Source organism: Chiloscyllium plagiosum, unplaced genomic scaffold, assembly GCF_037043375.1.
Source record: "Chiloscyllium plagiosum isolate Xiang-an unplaced genomic scaffold, Cpla_swu_hap1 HiC_scaffold_2, whole genome shotgun sequence".
Taxonomy (NCBI): domain Eukaryota; kingdom Metazoa; phylum Chordata; class Chondrichthyes; order Orectolobiformes; family Hemiscylliidae; genus Chiloscyllium; species Chiloscyllium plagiosum.
Genome location: NW_028270140.1, coordinates 54,525,060 through 54,546,743, shown reverse-complemented (window position 1 = coordinate 54,546,743; position 21,684 = coordinate 54,525,060). Strand labels below are relative to the sequence as shown.

The following is a 21,684-nucleotide window of genomic DNA, read 5'->3' as shown; positions in this document are numbered from 1 at the left end:
AAAATAGGAACAGCTCTAACCTGGTTGAGGAGTGGCAGATGGTGTTTAATTTAGATAAATGCGAGGTGCTGCATTTTGGAAATCAGCGAAGGACTTATACACTTAATGGTAAGGTCCTAGGGAGTGTTGCTGAACAAAGCAACCTTGGAGCGCAGGTTCATACTCCTTTAAAGTAGAATTGCAGGTAGATAGGATAGTGAAGATAATGTTTGGTATGCTTTCCTTTTTATTAGAACATTGAGTATTGGAGTTGGGAGGACATGGTGCGGTTGTACAGGACGTTGGTTAGGCCACTTGTGAATATTGCATGCAGTTCTGGTCTCCTTCCTATCGGAAGGATGTTGTGATACTTGAAAGGGTTCAGAAAATATTTACAAGGATGATGCCAGATTGGAGGATTTCAGCTATAGGAAGAGGCTGACTAGGCTGGGGCTGTTTTCCCTGAAGTGTTGAAGGCTGAGGAGTGATCTTATAGAGATTTATAAAATCATGAGGAGTATGGATAGGATAAATAGACAAAGTCTTTTCCCTAGGATGGGGGAGTCTAGAACTAGAGGGCATAGATTTAGGGTGAGAGGGAAAAGATATAAAAGAGACCTAAGGGGCAACATTTTAACGCAGAGGGTGGTGCGTGTATGGAATGAGCTGCCAGATAAAGTGGTGGAGGCTGGTACAAATACAATAATTGTACAATTGCAACATCTGGATGAGTTTATTTATAGGAAGGGTTTAGAGGGCTATGGGCCAAGTGATTGCAAATAGGACTAAATTAGATTGGGATATCTGGTCAGCATGGACGAGTTGGACCGAAGGGTCTGTTTCGGTGTGTATATTTCTATGACTCTATGACTCTAAAAGTCTGCACCGACACTCCGAAGAGCATCCCACACAGACCATTTAACCCTGCATTTTTCATGGCTAATCCACCTAACCTGCACATCCCTGGACAATTAACACAGGGCCACCCCATGTAATCTAGACATATTTGGACTTAGCAGTTTTATACTGTGACAACAGCTGGGTTGCTAAAGCCAGATTCTTAGACAAAAATAAGCAGCTGTCTTAAATGAGCGACACTTTTTGAAGGGGTTGAAATTGTTCCTGTCCCATCAACTCATTATTGTAGAGTTGTTAGGTTGGAGATTGGAGCCAACAGTATTTTTATTGTTGCATTTTTATTCAGAAATAAGTAAAACTGCTATGGAGAGATTGGGGAGTCCAGAACTAGAGGGCATAGGTTTAGGGTGAGAGGGGAAAGATATAAAAGAGACCTAAGGGGTAACTTTTTCACGCAGAGGGTGGTACGTGTATGGAATGAGCTGCCAGAGGATGTGGTGGAGGCTGGTACAATTGCAACATTTAAGAGTGTTTTAAAAAATTCTCAAGGTCAGGTTCGTAGGAGAGTAGTCTGACACAGAACAAACGACCAAGAGGCGAGTCTGCTAGAATAATGGGCATTTTATTCCCCGCAGCGTCGCCACAACGGGTCTGGCTTATACTCACTCTACATGTTACCAAAACTGGGAGCCGTCAGTTCTCGTAGAGCGGTTGCCAACAACCCACGCTCGGCGGTTAAACGTAACCCCGGAGCAGACTCACCGAACTGGAGACTTTTCCAGCTGATATACTCTTTTCCAGATATAAACATTCATGTGAACAGCAGAGCAAGGCTAAAAAACACATTCCATTCTGGTTACATACAGATAAGAAGATTCACACGGGACTAAGCAACACCTCCATTCCGGTTAGATTCACACATGTATTGGGACATAATTTTTAACCGTTTCACCACATTCCACTGCTTGGAATTTTACACCACATTCCACTGCTTGGCCCAATACATGTGTTACATTATGATTCACACATGTATTGGGACATAATTTTACACCACATTCCACTGCTTGGCCCAATACATGTGTTACATTATGCTTAATTCAGTTCAATTCGTTTCAGTTAATTTCAGTTCAGTCAATTCAGTGTAATTCAATTCAGCTCAGTTCAGGTCTGTTCAGTTCAATTCAATCGTGTTCAATTCAGTTCCGTCCATTTCAATTCAATTTAGCTCAGTTCCATTTTGTTCCATTCAATTAGATTCACTTCAGTTCCACTCAGTTCAGTTCAGTTCAATCCCATTCAATTCTGTTAACTCCGCTTCAGCTTTTTGGACATGCCCACATCCTCCGCTGTACCCCAGGCAAGGGGTTCTTCGGCAGGACTGGGATCCTTTCTCAAACAAACTGCCACGTACATGCCCACATCCATGCCATCCCGGGACGGTCGGGACCTCCACAGTTTGTTCTTCTGGTTTCTTAGTCTTTTTCCAAAACATTGTTCTGTATCAAAATCTCTCCTCAATTGCGATTGACCCTGCTCGACTACGCCAAATGTTTTAAAAAATTCTCAAGGTCAGGTTCGTAGGAGAGTAGTCTGACACAGAACAAACGACCAAGAGGCGAGTCTGCTAGAATAATGGGCATTTTATTCCCCGCAGCGTCGCCACAACGGGTCTGGCTTATACTCACTCTACATGTTACCAAAACTGGGAGCCGTCAGTTCTCGTAGAGCGGTTGCCAACAACCCACGCTCGGCGGTTAAACGTAACCCCGGAGCAGACTCACCGAACTGGAGACTTTTCCAGCTGATATACTCTTTTCCAGATATAAACATTCATGTGAACAGCAGAGCAAGGCTAAAAAACACATTCCATTCTGGTTACATACAGATAAGAAGATTCACATGGGACTAAGCAACACCTCCATTCCGGTTAGATTCACACATGTATTGGGACATAATTTTTAACCGTTTCACCACATTCCACTGCTTGGAATTTTACACCACAAAGAGGCATTTGGATGGGTATATGAATAGGAAGGGTTTGGAAGGATATGGGCCGGGTGCTGGCAGGTGGGACTAGATTGGGTTGGGATATCTGGTAGGCATGGACCAGTTGGACCGAAGCGTCTGTTTCCATGCTGTACATTTCTACGACTCTATGACTCTAGATGCATCACATTTATCAATTTCAACAAGTCTCAGCAGTTTTATGATTTCAATCCTTTTTTCACATGATAGAAAATAATACCACATTGAAGCAGAGCATCTACTGTAAACTTAAAATACTTAAATAAACCCCTTGCTCATCAACAGAATAGAATAACTTGTCCCAACCTGTGTCTTGAATGCTGTTATCATCTTCAGCATCACATCATCCTCACCATTCCACAAATCAACTTTTGTGCCATTTATTTCTTGAATGTTTTGAGAAGAATCTCTCTCTCTCGTTTTTATACTAATAATACTCTGCTAACTCATTCATGCCAGATTCCTAATGTTGGAATGTGTATGCTGCCTTCCTTGGTAAATATCTTCTCTGATCCATCCAGTCATTCCATTTTCCTTATCTTTGAAGGTCTTCTTTAGGCAAACATCCAATGGATGGACAAGCATGTTTAGAATATCAGAAAGCATTGCACTGTTACTATTGTGACCTAACGTCAGCAATATGTGATCTAATGAAAAGCACTTTCTTTACAAAATCCTCCTCGTATGGTTGCTCAAGGTTTTTTAACCATATTTTCAAACCATCTTCATCTATGTGAATAGCAACTTAGGATATTTTCCATTGAATACCTCATTTGGCTCAGGTATGCATGGTAGCACAGTGGTGAATCTCCTTCTCATGGCAAGTTGTCTTTAAGACTGTGTTTTCTCTTCGTTGCTCAGTGTTTGACTTAATATATCAAAATTGATGAGTCTTACTATGATCCCAATACAGACTAATGTCACTGAGTCACAGTCAGAATCATAGAGTACAGAAAAGGCCCTTTACCCCATTGAGTCTGTACTGACAATATCTAGCACTAAAGGTGCTCTAATCCTAATTTCCTGCACTTGCCCCATATCCTTAAATGTTATGATGTTTCATGTGTTCATCCAAGTATTTTCTTAAATGTTGTAACGTTTCAGCCTCCACTATCTTCCCAGGCAGGGAATTCCAGATTCCTACCACCCTGTTGATTTTTTTCCCTCAAATCCCCTCTGAATTTCCTATCCCTTATCCTAAAACTATACCCCCTTAATCAAGGGGAACAGCTGCTCTCTACCCACTCTGTCCATACCATTTGATGTTATACACCTCAAATATGTTCCTCTCTGCTCCGCCACCCACTTGCTTTCTCTGCTCTAAAGAAAATAATCTAAGCCTATCTAGTCTGTTATAGATGAAATACTCCATCCCAGGCAACATACTGGTGAACTTCCTCTATTTTCCCCTCTCTAGTGTAACCCATCCTATAGTGAGGTGACCAGATCTGCAAACAATAATCCAGCTGTGGTCTAGCCTTTGTACAACTTCAACATTGCCTCCTGACTCTTAAAATCTATGCCATTACTGAAGAAAGCAAGTGGCCCAAATGCTGTCTTCACTATTTGTCTTCTCTTCTGATTTCAGAGGTCTGTGAATAATTGCTACAAGCGCCTCCTGTTCCTCTGAGCGACGTAGTATCCTGTATTCATTAACTACTCCCTTATCTTGTACCTTCTTCCAAAATGCATCACCTTATATTAATCAGGGCTAAATACCAACTGTCACTGTTCTGCCTATCTGACCAATCCATCTATAGTTTTGTTTGGGGAAAATTTGGTCAGCTAGATGAGTTGAACTGCAGGGTCCATCTCTGTGCTCTGACTCTATACCTTTGAAAGAACTCCACAGAGGCTGGTATCCTATCACCAAGTAACCCTTTATTATGTGCACAGTGTGTGACACAGACCCTGCCAGCTCAGTGAACAGAACCCCTGACATTCCTTTTTCTGTGAGCCAGGACTCCCTGATTGGAGAGGTTAACCTTGTCCATTCAGGGAACTTCTATCCTGAGGTCCACCTGATGTTGCAATTACTCCAGACCCACAGTAATGTAATTGATTCTCAATTGGCCTCTGAAATGCCTAGCAAGCCATTCAATTGTACCAATCATTACAAAATTTCAATTAAATGAAATCAGGTGGATCACCTGGTATCGACCTAGGCACCAGCAAAGACACTGGCAGAAGTAGTCCTGACAACTCTACCAGGTCTTCTTTGATAACATCTGGGTGGGGTTTGGTGCCAAAATTGGGACAACTGTCTCACCTGACTAGTCATGCAAAAGCTTGACATAGTTATACCTGATATAGAATGTCCTGGACACTATCATCACCATTCCTGGATACGTCCTGCCCCACCAGCAGAGGTCATAGCACCGTGGTATATAGATGGGAGGGAGTTGCCCCAGCAGTCCTCAACATTGTCTGTGGAACCCATGAAGGCTTGTGGCTTCAGATTAAACATGGACAAGGAAACCACATGGTGCTTACCTTCCTCAGATGATGAATTAGTACTCCTCCATGTTAAACAGCACTTAAAGGAAGTAATGAGGATGGCAAGGACACAAAATGTACTCTGGGTGACGGATTTCAATATCTCCCACAAGAGTGGCTCTGCAGTAGTACTGCAGATTCAGTTGGTCGGGTCCTAAAGGACAGCTGCTAGACTAGATCTGTGGCAGGTGGTTAGAGTACCCATGAGGGAAAAACATACTTGACCTCACCCTTACCAATCTGCCAGCTCTCGCAACTCAAGATTGGGATCCAAGAGGCTCTGTGGGCCATAACAGCATCAGAATTGTACTCCAGCAAAATTAGCAAATGAATAGCCTGGCATATCCCCCACTCAGCTATTACCATCAAATCAGGGGATCAACCCTGGTTCAATGGAGGGCAGGCCAGAAGGAGCTGCAGGGCACACTTGATGAGGTGTCAACCTGGTGAAGCCACCAAACAGGACAGCATAAGCAGCAAGTGATAGACAGTGATCCCACAAACAATGGATCAGATCTAGGCTCTGCAGTCCTGCCAATTCCAGTCATGAATGGTGGTGGACATTGAAACAACTCACTGGAGGAGCAGTCTCCACAAATATTCCCATTCTCAGTGGAAGAGCCCAGTACATCAGTGCAAAAGTTAAGGCTAAAGCTTTTGCAGCAACCTTCAGCCAGAAGTATGGAGTGTATGATCCATCTCGGCCTCCTCCGGTGGTTCTCAGCATTACAGATCCAGTCATTAGCCAATTTGATTCATTCCACCTGGCATCAAGAAACAGTTGGAGACACTGGATACTGCCAAGGCTACAGGCCATGACAACATTTTGACAAGACGTAGCTAAGAGGATTGATGAGGGCAGAGCTGTGGACGTGATCTATATGGACCTCAAAAAGGCTCTCGACAAGGGTCCTCATGGGAGACTGGTCAGCAAGGTTAGATCACATGAAATACAGGGAGAACTAGCCATTTGGATACAGAACTGGCTCAAAGGTAGAAGACAGAGGGTGGTGGTGTAGGGTTGTTTTTCAGACTGGAGGCCTGTGACCAGTGGAGTGCTACAAGGATAAGTGCTGGGTCCACTGATTTTCATCACTTATATAAATGATTTGGATGTGAACATAGGAGCTATAGTTAGTAAGTTTGCAGATGATACCAAAATTGGAGGTGTAGTGGACAGCAAAGAAGAATACAACAGGATCTTGATCAGTTGGGCCAATGGGTTGAGGAGTGGCAGGTGGAGTTTAATTTAGATAAATGTGAGATGCTGCATTTTGGATAGACAAATCAGGGCAGGACTTACACACCTAATGGTAAGGTCCTGGGGAGTGTTACTGAATAAAGAGACCTTAGTGTGCAGGCTCATTCCTCCTGGAAAGTACAGTCACAAGTAGATAGGATAGTGAAGAAGGCATTTGGTATTGCTTTCCTTTATTGGTCAAAGCATTGAATATAGGAGTTGAGAGGCCATCTTGTGATGTACAGGACATTGATTGGCCACCTTTGGAATATTGCATGCGATTCTGATCTCCCTGTTATAGGAGGGAAGTTGTGAAACTTAGAAGGGTTCAAAAAAGATATATAAGGATGTTGTGAAGTTTAGAGGATTTGGGAGAGCTATTGGGAGAGGCTGAATAAGCTGGTGCTGTTTTCCCTGCAGCATCAGAGACCTTATAGAGGTATATAAGATCATGAGGGGCATGGATAGGGTAATCACTGAAGGTCTTTTCCCTGGGGTGGAGAGTCCAGAACTAGAGGGCATAGGGGGGTGAAAAATTTAAAGTGAGAGGGGAAAAATTTAAAAGGGACCAAAGGGGCAAAGTTTTCATGCTTGTATGGAATGAGTTGCCAGAGGAAGTGGTGAAGGCTGATACAATTCCACCATTTAAAAAAACATCTGGATGGGTATAGGAATAGGAAGAGTTTAAAAGGAGTAAGCCAAGTGCTGGCAAATGGGACTAGATTAGTTTAGGATATCTGGTTGGCATGGACGAGTTGGACCGAAGGGTCTGTTTCCATGCTGTATATCTCTATGACTCTGACTGTAATAATACTGAAGGTTTGTGCTCCAGAAATCACTGCTCCCCTAGACAAGCTGTTCCAGTACAGTTACAGCACTGGCATCAAGCTGACAGTGTGGAAAATTTCCCAAGTATGTTCTAAAGGTAAAAAGGAGGACAAATCCAACCTGACCAGTTATCCCCTATCAGTCTACACTTGATCATCAGTAAAATAATGGAAGTTGTCATCAGTAGTGCTATCAACAGCACTTGTTTATTAATAACGTGCTCAGCGACACCCAGTTTGGTTCTTCCAGGTCCACTTACCTATTGATCTCATTATAGTCTTCGTTCAAACATGGACAAAAGAGTTGAATTCCAGAGGTGAAGTGAGAGTGATAGGCCTTGACATTAAGATTGCAGATGACTGAGTGGAATCGATACGCCCTTGCAAAACTAGATCAATTGGTATCGGAGGCAAACTCTGTGGTTAGAGTCATACTTGGCTGTGGTTATTTGGAGGTTAGTCATCTCAACTCCAGAACATCTTTGCAGGAGTTCCTCAGGTTAGATCCTTGGCCCAAACATCTTCAGCTGCTTCATCAATGACCTTCCCTTCTTCATAAGTCAGAAGTGCAGATGTTTGCCAATGATTGTACTTTGTGCAGCACCATTTGTGATTCCTTACATACTGAAACAGTTCATGTTCAAATGCAACAAGATCTGGACAATATGCAGGCTTGGGCTGACAGGTGGCAAGTAACGTTTGCACCACACAAATGCCAGGTTATGACCATCACCATTAAGACAATCTAACCACTGTGCCTTTATATTCAATGGTATTCCCATCACTGAATCCTCCATTGTCAACATCCTCGGGGTTATCATTGACCAGAAATTCAAATGGACTTCTCACACATCAACACAGTGGCTACAAGAGCAGATCAAAGACTCGGAATACAGTCGGTTCTGATATAACGCGATAGTTCCCATCCCGTGTTGTAAGAAAGTCACGCAATAGCCATACCATTTAAACTTATGGGGCTAGAATTGTGGTATAGCCAATGCAAGTAAGGAATGTTTGTATTCTACAACTAGTGGTCTAAGTTCTTCAATGGCATTAAAGCCAATTTGCGTTGAAGAAACAAATGTTATTGCAGAACAGACTGTACTGTGATGAGTAACACCTCTAGACTCCCTAATGCCTATTCGCCATCTACAGAGCACAAGTCAGGATTGTGATGGAATACTCCCTACTTGCCTGGATTGGTGAAGCCCCAACATCACTCAAGGCGCTTGACACCTTCCAGGACAAAGTAGCCCGCTTGCTCAGCAGTACATCCACTCTTTCCTCCACTGATGCTCAGTATCAGCAGTATGAACTATCTACATGATGTACTGCAGAAGTATTGGTCTTTATTGCAAGAGTGTTTGAGTAGCAAGAAGCTTTTTCCCAGAGTGGGGGACTCATTTACTAGGGGTCATGAGTTCAAGGTGAGAGAAGAAAAGTTTAAGGGAGATATGTATAGAAAGTTCTTTATGCAGAGGGTGGTTGGTGCCTGGAATGCATTGCCAGTGGAGATGTTAGAGGTGGGCACGATAGTGTCATTTATGACTATCAAGACTGATACATGAATGGACAGGGTGTAGATCCTTAGTTAATAGACAACAGGTTTAGATAGAGGATCTGGTTTGGTGTAGGGTTGGAGGGCCAAAGGGCCTGTTCTTGTGCTGTAATTTTCTTCGTTTTGTAATAGAATCATGGAAGGCCTTTTGAAGCTTTTCAGGGCCATGTTGAGACCAGAACTGGGGTGCATATGCAGTTGGGTTGCCTTACTAAGGATAAATGTATTTGCCATAGAAGGAGTGTTGGCTATACAAGAATTGTGGCTTGTTTCAGGAAAGACTGTTTTTTGTTCAATTAATTGTCTCAGGGCACCTCTCGCTTTCTTTAATTATCACCTTTATCTCATTGTAATTTGAACACTGAGTAACCTAGTGTCTTGTTCAAATTATTTTATATCTTTTTGTAGTATGTCTTATCACATGCTTCTGTCTTTACTGACTGTGTGCAAGGTGTCCCTTCCCTTCTGTAAGTTTGCAACTTGTTCCCTAGATTCCTTGTATTTTCTATTCAGCTGTAAGACTCTCACATGGGTGCTGTGGACCAGCTCATACCAAATTTTGTTTTTATATAATCTAAGATGGAGGACGGGAAAAGTTTCTGGCTGTAACAGGTGATCCTTGTTTGAGGTAATTTAGGTGTTGGAGGTAATTTCCTTGAATTCCAGGAGTAACAATTACTGTTTCATATGCTATTACATTGCTTTGGAACTTTGGAAAAAAAAGTCAAAACAATAGAAGTTTTAAAAAGGGAGAGGTACAGACAAAGGAAGCACATGGTGAGGTCAGTGCAGGAGAAAGGGAGAGAAAGAAACTGTCACCACGGTAAACCTGCACAGTTACTGCCTTTGCTGTTTGAATTCATGTATCGCTGGACATCAGAGTGCGTCTGGGAAAATTAACAAACAGTGAAATTCACAACTGATCTTGGAGGAACTGTTTGGGCAAAGTCACAATGCAGAAACAGATAAGTGAATAGTTTTAACTGTGACACATAGAAAGTCTGCAGTAGTGAGCAGAGAGGGTTCTTTCTTCATTATATGTTTTTTGAGATATGTCTCTTGATTAAACTTAAAATATAAACCAGAACTATTAATTTAACCTGGAGCAGTGTTTTATAGAGGAATAAGACGGTATTATCTTCTGGTTCTGTAGATTGTGAAGAAGCAAAAATGGCCTTTGGTAGAGTGATATGCGCTTCTTGTAATATGTGGGAGTTTAAGGAGAGCTTACGGGTTACTTTGGATTATAGCTACAATAAATGCTGTTGTTTGCGAATCCTATCATATGGAATGGATCAGTTGGAGAGATAATTAGAGGCAATGAGGAATTTGCAACAGCAATGGTATGTGATGAATGGCAGTTATAGGAAGGAGAAAAAGTTGCAGATACAGTCACATAGATGAGTTAACTCCAAGAGAGGTAAGCAGTTAGTGCATGAGTCTTCTGTGGCTATCCCCATTTCAAACATGTATGCTGCTTTGGAAAATGTAGGGGGTGATAGATTCACTGGGGAACCGTAGCACGAACAGCCAAGTTTCTGGTATGGAGACTGGCTTGAATGCAATGAGGGGTATGTTGGGTTCCAAGAGATCAATTGTGTTAGGAGACTCTCTAGTCCGGGTACAGACAGATGTTTCTGTGGCCAGCAGCGAAAAAGCAGAATGGTGTGTTGATCCCCTGTTGCCAGCATCAAGGATGTCTCAGAGAGGGTGCAGAATGTTCTCAAGGTGGAGAGGGGCCAGCAGGAGGTCATTGTCCACATTGGAACCAACGACATAGGAAGGGAAAAGGTTGAGATTCTGAAGGGAGATTACAAAGAGTTAGGCAGGAATGTAAAAAGGAGGTCCTCGAAAGTAGTAATATCTGGATTACTCCCGATGCTACGAGCTAGTGAGGGCAGAAATAGGAGGATCGAGCAGATGAATGCATGGCTGAGGAGCAGGTGTATGCGAGAAGGATTCACATTTTTGGATCATTGGAGTCTCTTCTGGGGTAGAAGTGACCTGTACAAGAAGGATGGTGGGGTCGGAGGCAGTGGGACCCAGGGAGATAGTGAGGAAAGAGATCAATCTGAGACTGATACAGTTGAGAACAGAAGTGAGTCACACAATCAGGGCAGGCAGGGACAATGTAGGACTAATAAATTAAACTGCATTTATTTCAATGCAAGGGGTCTAACAGGGAAGACAGATGAACTCAGGGCATGGTTAGGAACATGGGACTGGGATATCATAGCAATTACAGAAACATGGCTCAGGGATGGACAGGACTGGCAGCTTAATGTGCCAGGATACAAATGCTACAGAAGGATAGAAAGGGAGGAAAGAGAGGAGGGGGAGTGGCATTTTTGATAAGAGATAGCATTACGGCTGTACTGAGGGAGAATATTCCTGCAAATACATGCAGGGAAGTTATTTGGGTGGAACTGAGAAATAAGAAAGGGACGATCACCTTACTGGGATTGTATTATAGACCCCCTAATAGTCAGAGGGAAATTGAGAACCAAATTTGTGAGGAGATCTGAGCTATATGTAAGAATAATAAGGTGGTTATGGTCAGGGATTTTAACTTTCCAAACTAAGACTGAGACTGCCATAGTGTTAAGGGTTTAGATGGAGAGGAATTTGTTAAATGTGTACAAGGACATTTTCAATATGTGGATGTACCTACTAGAGAACCTACTTGACCTACTCTTGGGAAATAAGGCATGGCAGGTGACTGAGATGTCAGTGGGGGAGCACTTTGGGGCCAGCGACCATAATTCTATTAGATTTAACATAGTGATGGAAAAAAGATAGACCAGATCTAAAAATTGAAGTTCTAAATTGGAGAAAGGCCAATTTTGACGGTATTAGGCAAGAACTTTCAAATGTTCACAGATAAAGGGGCGGCTGAAAAATAGGAAGCCTTCAGAAATGAGTTAACGAGAATCCAGAGAAAGTATATTCCTATTAGAGTGAAAGGAAAGGCTGGTAGGTATAGGGAATGCTAGATGACTAAAGAAATTGAGGGTTTGGTTAAGAAAAAGAAGGAAGCATATGTCAAGTATAGACAGGATAGATCGAGTGAATCCTTAGAAGAGTATAAAGGCAGCAGGAGTATACTTAAGACGGAAATCAGGAGGGCAAAACGGAGACATGAGATAGCTTTGGCAAATAGAATTAAGGAGAATCCATAGGGTTTTTACAAATATATTAATGGCAAAAGGGTAACTAGGGCCCATCAAAGGTCAGCGCAGCAGCCTTTGTGTGGAGCCATAGGAGATAGTGGAGATATGAAATGAGTATTTTGCATCAGAGCTTACTGTGGAAAAGGACATGAAAGATATAGAATGTAGGGAAATAGATGGTGACATCTTGAAAAATGCCCATATTACAAAGGAGGAAATTCTGGATGTCTTGAAACACACAAAAGTTGATAAATCCCCAGGACCTGATCAGGTGTACCCAAGAACTCTGTGGGAAGCTAGGGAAGTGATTGCTGGGCCTCTTGCTGAGATATTTGTATCATCGATAGTCACAAGTGAGGTGCCGGAAGACAGGAGGTTGGCTAACGTGGTGCCACTGTTTAAGAAGAGCGGTAACGACAAGCTAGGGAACTATAGACCAGTGAACCTGACGTCGGTGGTGGGCATGTTGTTGGAGGGAATTCTGAGGGTCAAGATATACTTGTATTTAGAAAGGCAAGGACTGCTAAGGGATAGTCAACATGGCTTTGTGTGTGGAAAATCATGTCTCACAAACTAGATTGAGTTTTTTGAGGAAGTAACAAAGAGGATTGATGAGGGCAGAGCTATAGATGTGATCTATATGGACTTCCGTAAGGCATTCGACAAGGTTCCCCATGGGACACTGGTTAGTAAGGTTAGATCTCATGGAATACAGGGAGAACTGGCTAGTTTGTATACAGAACTGGCTCAAAGGTAGAAGACAGAAGGTGGTGGTGGAGGGTTGTTTTTCAGACTGGAGGCCTGTGACCAGTGGAGTGCCACAAGGATTGGTGCTGGGTCCTCTACTTTTCATCATTTATATAAATGATTTGGATGTGAGCATAAGTGGTATAGTTAATAAGTTTGCAGATTACACCAAAATTGGAGGTGTAGTGGTCAGCAAAGTGGGTTACCTCAGATTACAATGACATCTTGATCACTTGGGCCAATGGGTTGAGATGTGGCAGATGGTGTTTAATTCAGATAAATGCGAGATGCTGCATTTTGGGAAAGCAAATCTTAGCAGGACTTATGCATTTAATGGTAAGGTCCTGGGGAGTGTTGCTGAACTAAGAGACCTTGTAGTGCAGGTTCATAGCGAAAGTTGAGTCGTAGGTAGATAGGATAGTGAAAAAGTCATTTGGTATGCTTTCCTTTATTGGTCAGAGTATTGAGTACAGGAGTTGGGCGGTCATGTTGCAGGTGTACAGGACATTGGTTAGGCCACTGTTGGAATATTGTGTGCAATTCTGGTCTCCTTCCTTCTGGAAAGATGTTATGAAATTTGAAAGGGTTTAGAAAAGTTACAAGGATGTTGCCAGGCTTGGAGGATTTGAGTTATAGGGAGAGGCTGAGCAGGCTGGGGCTGTTTTCCCTGGAGCATCGAAGGTTGAGGGGTGACCTTATAGAAGCTTACAAAATTATGAGGGGTATGGATAGGGTAAATAGACAAAGTCTTTTCCCTGGGATCGGGGAGTCCAGAACTAGTGGGCAGAGGTTTAGGGTGAGAGAGGAAAGATATAAAAGAGACCTAAGGGGCAACTTTTTCACGCAGAGGGTAGTACATGTATGGAATGAGCTGCCAGAGGAAGTGGTGGAGGCTGGTACAATTGCAAGATTTAAGAGGCATTTGGATGGGTATATGAATAGGAAGGGTTTGGAGGGATATGGGCTGGGTGCTGGCAGGTAGGTCTAGATTGGGTTGGGATATCTAGTCGGCAGGGACTGGTTGGACAGAAGGGTCGGTTTCCATGCTGTACATCTCTGTGACTCTGTATAATTACCTTGTCTTTCTGAACGTCTCTAGAATATATATGAAAAATGATGCTTAATCTCCATCACTGTTTGCACTACTCACAATGAATCTTTTGTTCATCTGCTGCAGTTTTCACAATCAAACTTTCAAGCAGCCATTGTTTAGCATATGCTCGAGGAAGTGCTTTTTTTTTTGAAGAATTATTCAATGCCTATTTATAATCTAAGGCTGCACTGTCCAGATTTATGTAAAACTTCAAATCCTTTGATATCCATCTCCTGATACCAGTTTCTTTTGCAAGGCTTGGTTTGTGGTCACAGTTACCTAATGAGTTGATGATTTGCAGCAATTTTCTGAGTGAATGGAGTCGTGGGGAGCTTCAGAATATAAAAGGGTCCTTTTGGCCTATTATACTCCTGCCGGTCAAAAGCAGCCACCTAAGTATTCTCAGCCCATTTTCCAGCACTTGACCTATAGCCTGCTACTGCCTTGGAATCACAAGTTGAAAAGTATTGGGCTGGATAAAGCACAACAAATCAGATAGCATTCTCAGAACACGAGAGTTGACATTTCGGGCATAAGGCCTTCATTAGGAATGTGGAGGGGGAAAGGGGCTGGGAGATGAATGTGGGGATGGGGCTTGTGGGATGGTGAGAGGTGGATGTAGGTAGGAGCTAATTGTGATAGGTTGATGGGAAAGGTGGAGTGGCTGGGGGTTGGGTGGGGAGTGGGGAAGGAAATGGACAGGTAGGTTAGGTCAAGTAGGTGTTGTCAAGTTGGAGGGTTGGATCTGGAATGGAGATAGCGAGATTTGGAAGCTAGTGAAGTCAGTGTTGATGCCATGTGGTTTTAGGTCGTGAGGTGCAAGATGTTTTTTTTTTCCTCTAGTTGGCAGGTGGCTTTGATTTTGGAAGTGGAGGATGCCCATGGTTTGCATGTCTTTGGGGAGTGTAAAGGGGAGTTGGAATGGTTGGCCACAGGGCGGTGGGGTTGTTTGGTGCGTGAGGACCAGAGATGTTCCATGAACCGCTTTGCGAGTTGGCGCTCGGTCTCCCCGATGTAGAGGAAACCACGTCGAGAGCAATAGCTGCAGTAAATGAGGTGGGAGGATGTGCAAGAAAATCTCCGCTGGGTTTCAAATGATCCTTTAGAGCCTTGAATGGAGGTGAGGTGATGGGGGCGAGGGGGGATGGTGTGGGGTGCAGGTTTTGCACCTCGTGCAGTGGCAGGGGACGGTGCCAGGTGTAGAGGGTGGGTTGGTGGGTAGCATGGACGTAATGAGGAAGCAGGGAAGGGAAATATATTTTTGATGGTGGGATCTAACTGTAGGTGGCAAAAATGGGAGATGATAATGCGCTGTACTTAGAGATTTGTGGGATGGAATTTGACAGCTGGTGTGTGGTTGTGGTGGGGTTCGAGGGCTGAGGTGTGAAAAGTGGAGGAGATGCAATGGAGGGCTTTTTTGATCACATGGGAGGGGAAATTGCAGTCCTTGAATTAGGAGAAGTCTCGAAGTCCTGACACCTTCCCCTGTTACTGCCCAAGGTGCAAAACCTGCATCACATTTCCCTCCTCACCTCCGTCCAAGGCTCTAAAGGATTATTTCAAATCCACCGTGGATCTTTATGCACATCCTCCTATGGTATTTACTTCATCTGTTGCTCTCTATGTGGTCTCCTCTGCATCAGGGAAACCGAGCACCGACACGCGGAGTGGATCAGGGAACATCTCTGGTCCGCACGCACCAAACAACCCTACTGCCCTGTGACCAACCACTTCAACTCCCCTTTACACTCCACCAAAGCCATGCAAACCCTGGGCATCCTCCACCACCAAAATCAAAGCCACCTGCCAACTAGAGAAAGAACACCTCATCTTCTGCCTTGGGACACTGCAACCACACAGCATCAATATTGACTTCACCAGTTTCCAAATCTTCCTCACCTCGTCCTCATCCCAGATCTAACCCTCCAACTTGGCACTGCACCCTTGACCTGACCTACCTTCTCATCTATCCGCTCCATCCTCCCCACTGATCTATCACAATCACCACCTAACTACATCTACCTATTGCGACCCATCTATCTTCTATTCCAGCGCCCCACCCCGACTCCTCTTCCCCCCCCCCCCATTCTTCCCCATTCCTTCCCCCCTTCCCCAATTCCCCCCACACCTCCCTCCTTCACCCTCCCCCCACCACTCCCTCCTTCCCCCTCCCCCCACCACTCCCTCCCCAGCCCTACTCCCATTCTGCCCCCCATCCCCCACCCGCCCACCAAAATTAATTAATAAATTATTCCAATATGAATTCCTACTCATGAGGCTACTGCTATCAAGAAGCCACCCTGACTCTGATTAGGTTATGATTTTCCAACTATGCTGCTATTGCTTCCTTAATTGATTCGTTCTTCACTCTTGACTTCACCTGATGAAGGAGCAGCGCTCTGAAAGTTTGTGATTTCAGATAAACCTGTTGGACTATAACCTGGTGTCGTATGACTTCTGACTTTGTCCACCCGAGTCCACTCTGACACCTCCACACCTTAATTGATTCAAACATTTTTTCCAACAAAATATGTTAGACTAAACGGCTGTGAATACCTGCTTTTTGACTCCCTGCCTTTTTGAATGGGACTGTCACGTTGGCAGTTTTTGAATCCTGCAGTATTGCTCTACAATTCAAGAAGTTTGGAAAAATACAACCAATGCATCCATTATTTTCCCCACATCTCCACTATCTCTGGGTTATTGGGATGGTGAAAATATCTTTGAGTTTGAATTTATCACAGTTCTTGGGGCTATCACTGTTGCCCCTTTATATAGTTTTTCTTTCAAATGAATATGCTCCTTAACTTTGTTAATTAGCCATGGTTAGTTTAACCTTCTCTCCTAATCTTTCCTCCTAAGTGGGATATATTTTTGAGTCATGAAATAACATAATAATGTAATAGTCATGTAATAATCATTCCTTCTTGGGGGATCTTTTATTCTGCGTTCATGTATTAAACCTGCCTTATTACCCAATACCAGCCGCAGAATAGCTTGTTCCCTGGTTGGTTGCATGACACATTAATACAGGAAAATATCTGTAATGCACTCCATGAATTTGTTGGAGCAACTCTTCCCAATTTGATTAACTTAATCAGTATGAGAATTGAAAGCCACTCTAATTGTTGCTATATTCCTTTCATATGCTCCTACTATTTGTTGATTTATAGTCTTTTTGCAGTTGGAATATTACCCCAGTGACTTATTATAAATAAACAAATATAGAATAATTTCTAAATATCTTTTCTTGGTCTCATGACAGCATATAGTGGGAGTTTTGAATTTGTATGCAATGATTTGATGCCAATTATTGTACAACTTCTGTGACATTGTACTTTTTTCAAAAACAGGTGAACATTGTGCCGCCTGCCATACCTTCAGGCATTGATCTTTCTCAGGCTGTTGGCTCTCCTGTTACTTCTATTTCATCTCCACTAAATGAATCGTACGTGATAGCTCAGCAGAATGGGAGTAAAGAAATTGAACATGAAACCTCAGCACAGTCCAATGAAGAATTTGAGCAGAGTTTGAGAAAAATGGCCCATGTAAGAAGATGAATCAATGTAGCACAAAGTAACTAATGTTGGACACTATCTGGCCTATTTAATGTATGTTCTTTCAACATAACTTCATTTCAAAGTTTTCAGACACCTACTGACCATAGTTTCTCTCATTACCACTTTTTTTGATTTGTATTAACTATCTTTTCTTTATTTCTGTTGCCCTGTGTTAGTTAACTCCAATGTCTGGAAGTGTTGAAAGAAAAAAGGAGAATTAAAAACTACTATTAACAATAGTTTCACTATCAAATATATTTTCACCGAGCTAAATTAAATCTTTATGTTTTTTAAAACCTGTTGGTTATTTTTGTTTTCTTTCATTAGAAACGGCAGCTCACATCCTGAGCCAGTCTTCAAATGTGGCTTGAAATTCCTTATCTGCGAATTCAATTTTTGGATTGCCCTTCGATTAATCTGAAGTTCAAGCTGGAATAGTTTCCTCCAAATGAGAGACAAACAAATCCCTTTTGGCAAACATTTTATTGTATTTGGGTAGACAGCAAAATCTTGGATCGAGTGTTGTCAATAAATGAAAAATCCTTATTAGTCCGTAATAGTTTATATTAGGAATTGATCGAAAACACGCCTTGATGTATACTGGGAGCATGCTTCAAGCTTCAGCATTCTTCTGCAGTCATTTCAGATTGACAACATTAATATTTTATATAGTTGATGGTTGGGGAGGATATTGAAAGTTCCAGTTCTGGTTAATATTCAATATTACTTTAAATTGTTGTATGATAGAAAATCTATTTTTGCTAGTAGTGACCAAATTCTCCATCCCACTAGGGTCGTTCCATTGAAAAGGTAAATTTGATGAAACCTGCCTGCGATGGTTTGGGGTTCAGTGTTGTTGGACTTGAGAGTGAAAATAAGGGAGAACTGGGGATCTTTGTCCAAGAAGTCCAAGAAGGCAATATGTCAGTAAGGTAAAAAATTTTCTTTAGATTCCCATCAATGTGTGGTCTCTTTTCCATGCGTATAGCATTAATTTTGACTTTTAATTATTAAATATGCTGATGTCTTGCCAAACAAATTTGCAGAATAACTACCAGAATGATATAACTGGAATCCCATTAATTTTCTTTGTTACTGTTTTCTCAATTAAAGTACTTAAACTTGTTTCTTTGTAATTATGTTTCAACTTAGACTAATGAAGCTGAAATAAATATTTAGCTTACTTTAGGTCTTCTCTAACTTTGAAAGCGCTTCAGAGCACAGATAGAGGACGTAACTGAGATGAGCCACGTTTTCAGGAATCAAAGTGATACAGACTTAGTGCAATTAACAATTGTAGGATGCAACAATTATTAAAGAAGACCAACAGCCAGTGTGTGGAATTATGACCACTTAGAGCACGATTGTAATGGTGAATTTCGAAATAAATTCTAAAATGACCGCAACAATTGAATATTGAGTTAAAAGTATATACTTTTTCCACATCTTTGCCACAGTACCATATAGTTTCTTGTAAATAGTATTGAAGTGGGTTACCTATATAAACCAAAGGGCAGCACAGCGACTAAATGGTTAGCACTACTGCCTCACAGTGCCAGGAACCTAGGTTCGATTCCAGCCTTGGTCGACTGTCTGTGTGGAGTTTGCACATTCTCTCCCTATGTCTGCGTGGGTTTCATCCGAGTGCTTCAATTTCCTCCCACAGTCCAAAGATGTGCAAATTAGGTGAATTGGTCATGCTAAATTACCCGTAGTATTCAGGGATGTTTAGGTTGGGTGCATCAATTAGGGGTAAATGTAGGAGAATGGGTCTGGGTGTGATATTCTTTGGAGGGTTGGTATGGACTTGTCGGCCGAAGGGCCTGTTTCCACACTGTAGGGTTTCTGTGATTCTATTAGAAGATCAGTGATTGGACCCTAGCTGTTCACTACATATCAGTGATTTAGATAAGGGAGCTAAATGTAATATATCGAAGTTTTCAGTCCACGTAAAGCTGACTAGGACATGGGCTGTGAGGAGGATGCCGTGATGATTTATTGTTTGTCGCAGGTGAAGTGCAAGTGTGATGCTACCTACCTTGGTAGTAAAACCATAAAGACATTATCTGAATGGTGATAGATTTGGAAAGGAGTCAGTGCAATGAGACATGGATCCTTGTATACCAGTTGCTGAGAGTTAGCATGTGGGTGTAGCATATGGTGAAGAAAGCAAAATGATATGTTGGCCAGCAAGAGGATTTGTGGACAGGAGAAGGGATTCCTTGTTACTGTTGTACAGGATTTTAGTGAGACCTCATTTGGAGTATTGTTTGCAGTTTTGGTGTCCTTATCTGAGGAAAGATGACTTTGGGTATGGAGATAGTGCTCTAAAAATTTACCATACTGTTTCTTAAGATTGCAGGACTGACATATGAAGAGAGTTTGCATTCGTTAGGGTTATATGCACTGGAGTTTAGAAGAATGAAGAGTTCTCACAGAAACCTGTAAAATTCTAACAGGGCTTTACAGGATCAATGCAGCAAGGATGTTCCCAATGACCAGGAGTCAGAGTCTAAGCGTATGGGGCAGACACAAAAAAAACTGCAGATGTTGGAGTCCAAAGTAGACAAACAGGAGGCTGGAAGAACACAGCAAGCCAGGCAGCATCAGGAGGTAGAGTTTTTGCAGGATGTAGGGTGGAAGGAGGTGTAGTTCAGATAGCTGTGGGAGTCTATAGGTTTATAGTAAATGTTGGTCCATAAACTGTTGCCGGAGATGGAAACTGAGAGGTCAAGAAAGAGGAGGGAGGTGTCCGAGATAGACCAAGTGAATTTGAGGGGTGAGTGGAAGTTGTTGGCGAATTTCATTAACTGCTCCAGTTCAACCTGGGTGCAGGATGCAGCACCATTGCAGTCACCGATATAACGGCAGAAGAATTGGGGAACACTACCTATCAGCACCTCACCATTCTGATACTCTTCCCACCCCAAGCACTCCCCTCAACCACCACCTCAAGTCCGGAAGAAGGGTTGTACTCAAAGCATATAGGGCTGGCCTGAGATGAGGGGAAACTTTTTCAGCTAGAATATAGTGAGCCTGAGGAATTCTTTGCCACAGAAAAAGGTTGAGGACAAACATTAAGTCTTTTCAAGGAATAGTTAGGCGTAGTTCCTAGGGCTCAAAGGGTGTAGGGTGAAAATAGGAATAGGGTATTGACATGGATAATTAGCCATGATCATAATGGCAGAGCAGGCTCAAAGTGCCAAATGGTCTTCTCCTCCTCCTATTTTCAATGTTTCTAAAGACTAGCCAGAAAAATTAAACATTATTTAATTAAATGAATAGTGGCAATTTGGATTTAATAATAGATAAGGACCATTAAGCAGAAAATAATGTTAAATAGTTGTTTTTTCAGATTGGAAGGTAAGTATACATTAGAATTCTGCTGGCTATAAGAGCTATGATTTTTTGGTGTACATCACTGAGCTGAACATGGATATCTAGGGTGTAAATTTTAGTGTTTACAGAAGGTGTGCATGTTTAAAATGTTGATAAGAATGAGGAGCACTGTAACAGATCTCAAAGACATAGGCAAGCAGTTTAAAAGTGCAAATATGAATGGAAGATAAAAGTCTCAGAACTAAGAAATCCAGAACTAGTGTGTATAGGTCTAACATAACTGAGGGAACTATGAGAAAAACATGTATATACAATGAGTAAGTACAATTTAGAATACATTGTGGCTGTAGAAACAGATGCTTGAGTAGCCTTCAAAGCAAAGTTCACAAATACTTGGGGGGTGGGGGAAAAGTGCAGTGACGTGCCAACAGGTGGGATTGGCACTTGACTGGATTGCCATTTGAAAACCCCAAAGTAGTCTCAGTGGGCCAAGCACCTTCTGCATTGTCCTGTTATAAGATTTGGCATTGAGTCACCTGATTGATTTATGATCTTGAATTAATTGGTGGTATGCCGCTACCAGTGAGACCTTGAATTGAAACACTTGCTGATGTCACAAGTTGACTTTTCTCTGGTTTATGTTCACATTGTATCTAGATTTTAAGTTTTTAGGCACTATTATTAGAGTCACAGAGTCATAGATATATACAGCATGGAAACAGATCCACCAGATGCCGACCAGATATCTCAACCCAATCTAGTCCTACCTGCCAGCACCCAGCCCATATCCCT

The 21,684-nt window shown here is 42.4% G+C and overlaps 1 protein-coding gene across 19 annotated transcripts in view; it reads left to right on the top strand.

Moving 5' to 3' along the window:
• mpdz (multiple PDZ domain crumbs cell polarity complex component) overlaps positions 1 to 21,684 on the top strand; it is a 368,137-nt gene that overhangs the window by 66,913 nt on the left and 279,540 nt on the right. For all 19 annotated transcript variants that reach the window (XM_087996853.1, XM_087996875.1, XM_087996857.1 and 16 more), the window contains exons 5-6: positions 17,347 to 17,541; positions 18,346 to 18,485. In XM_087996853.1, coding sequence (XP_087852979.1) covers positions 17,347 to 17,541; positions 18,346 to 18,485 — 335 coding nt within the window. The remainder of the gene's footprint in view (positions 1 to 17,346; positions 17,542 to 18,345; positions 18,486 to 21,684) is intronic.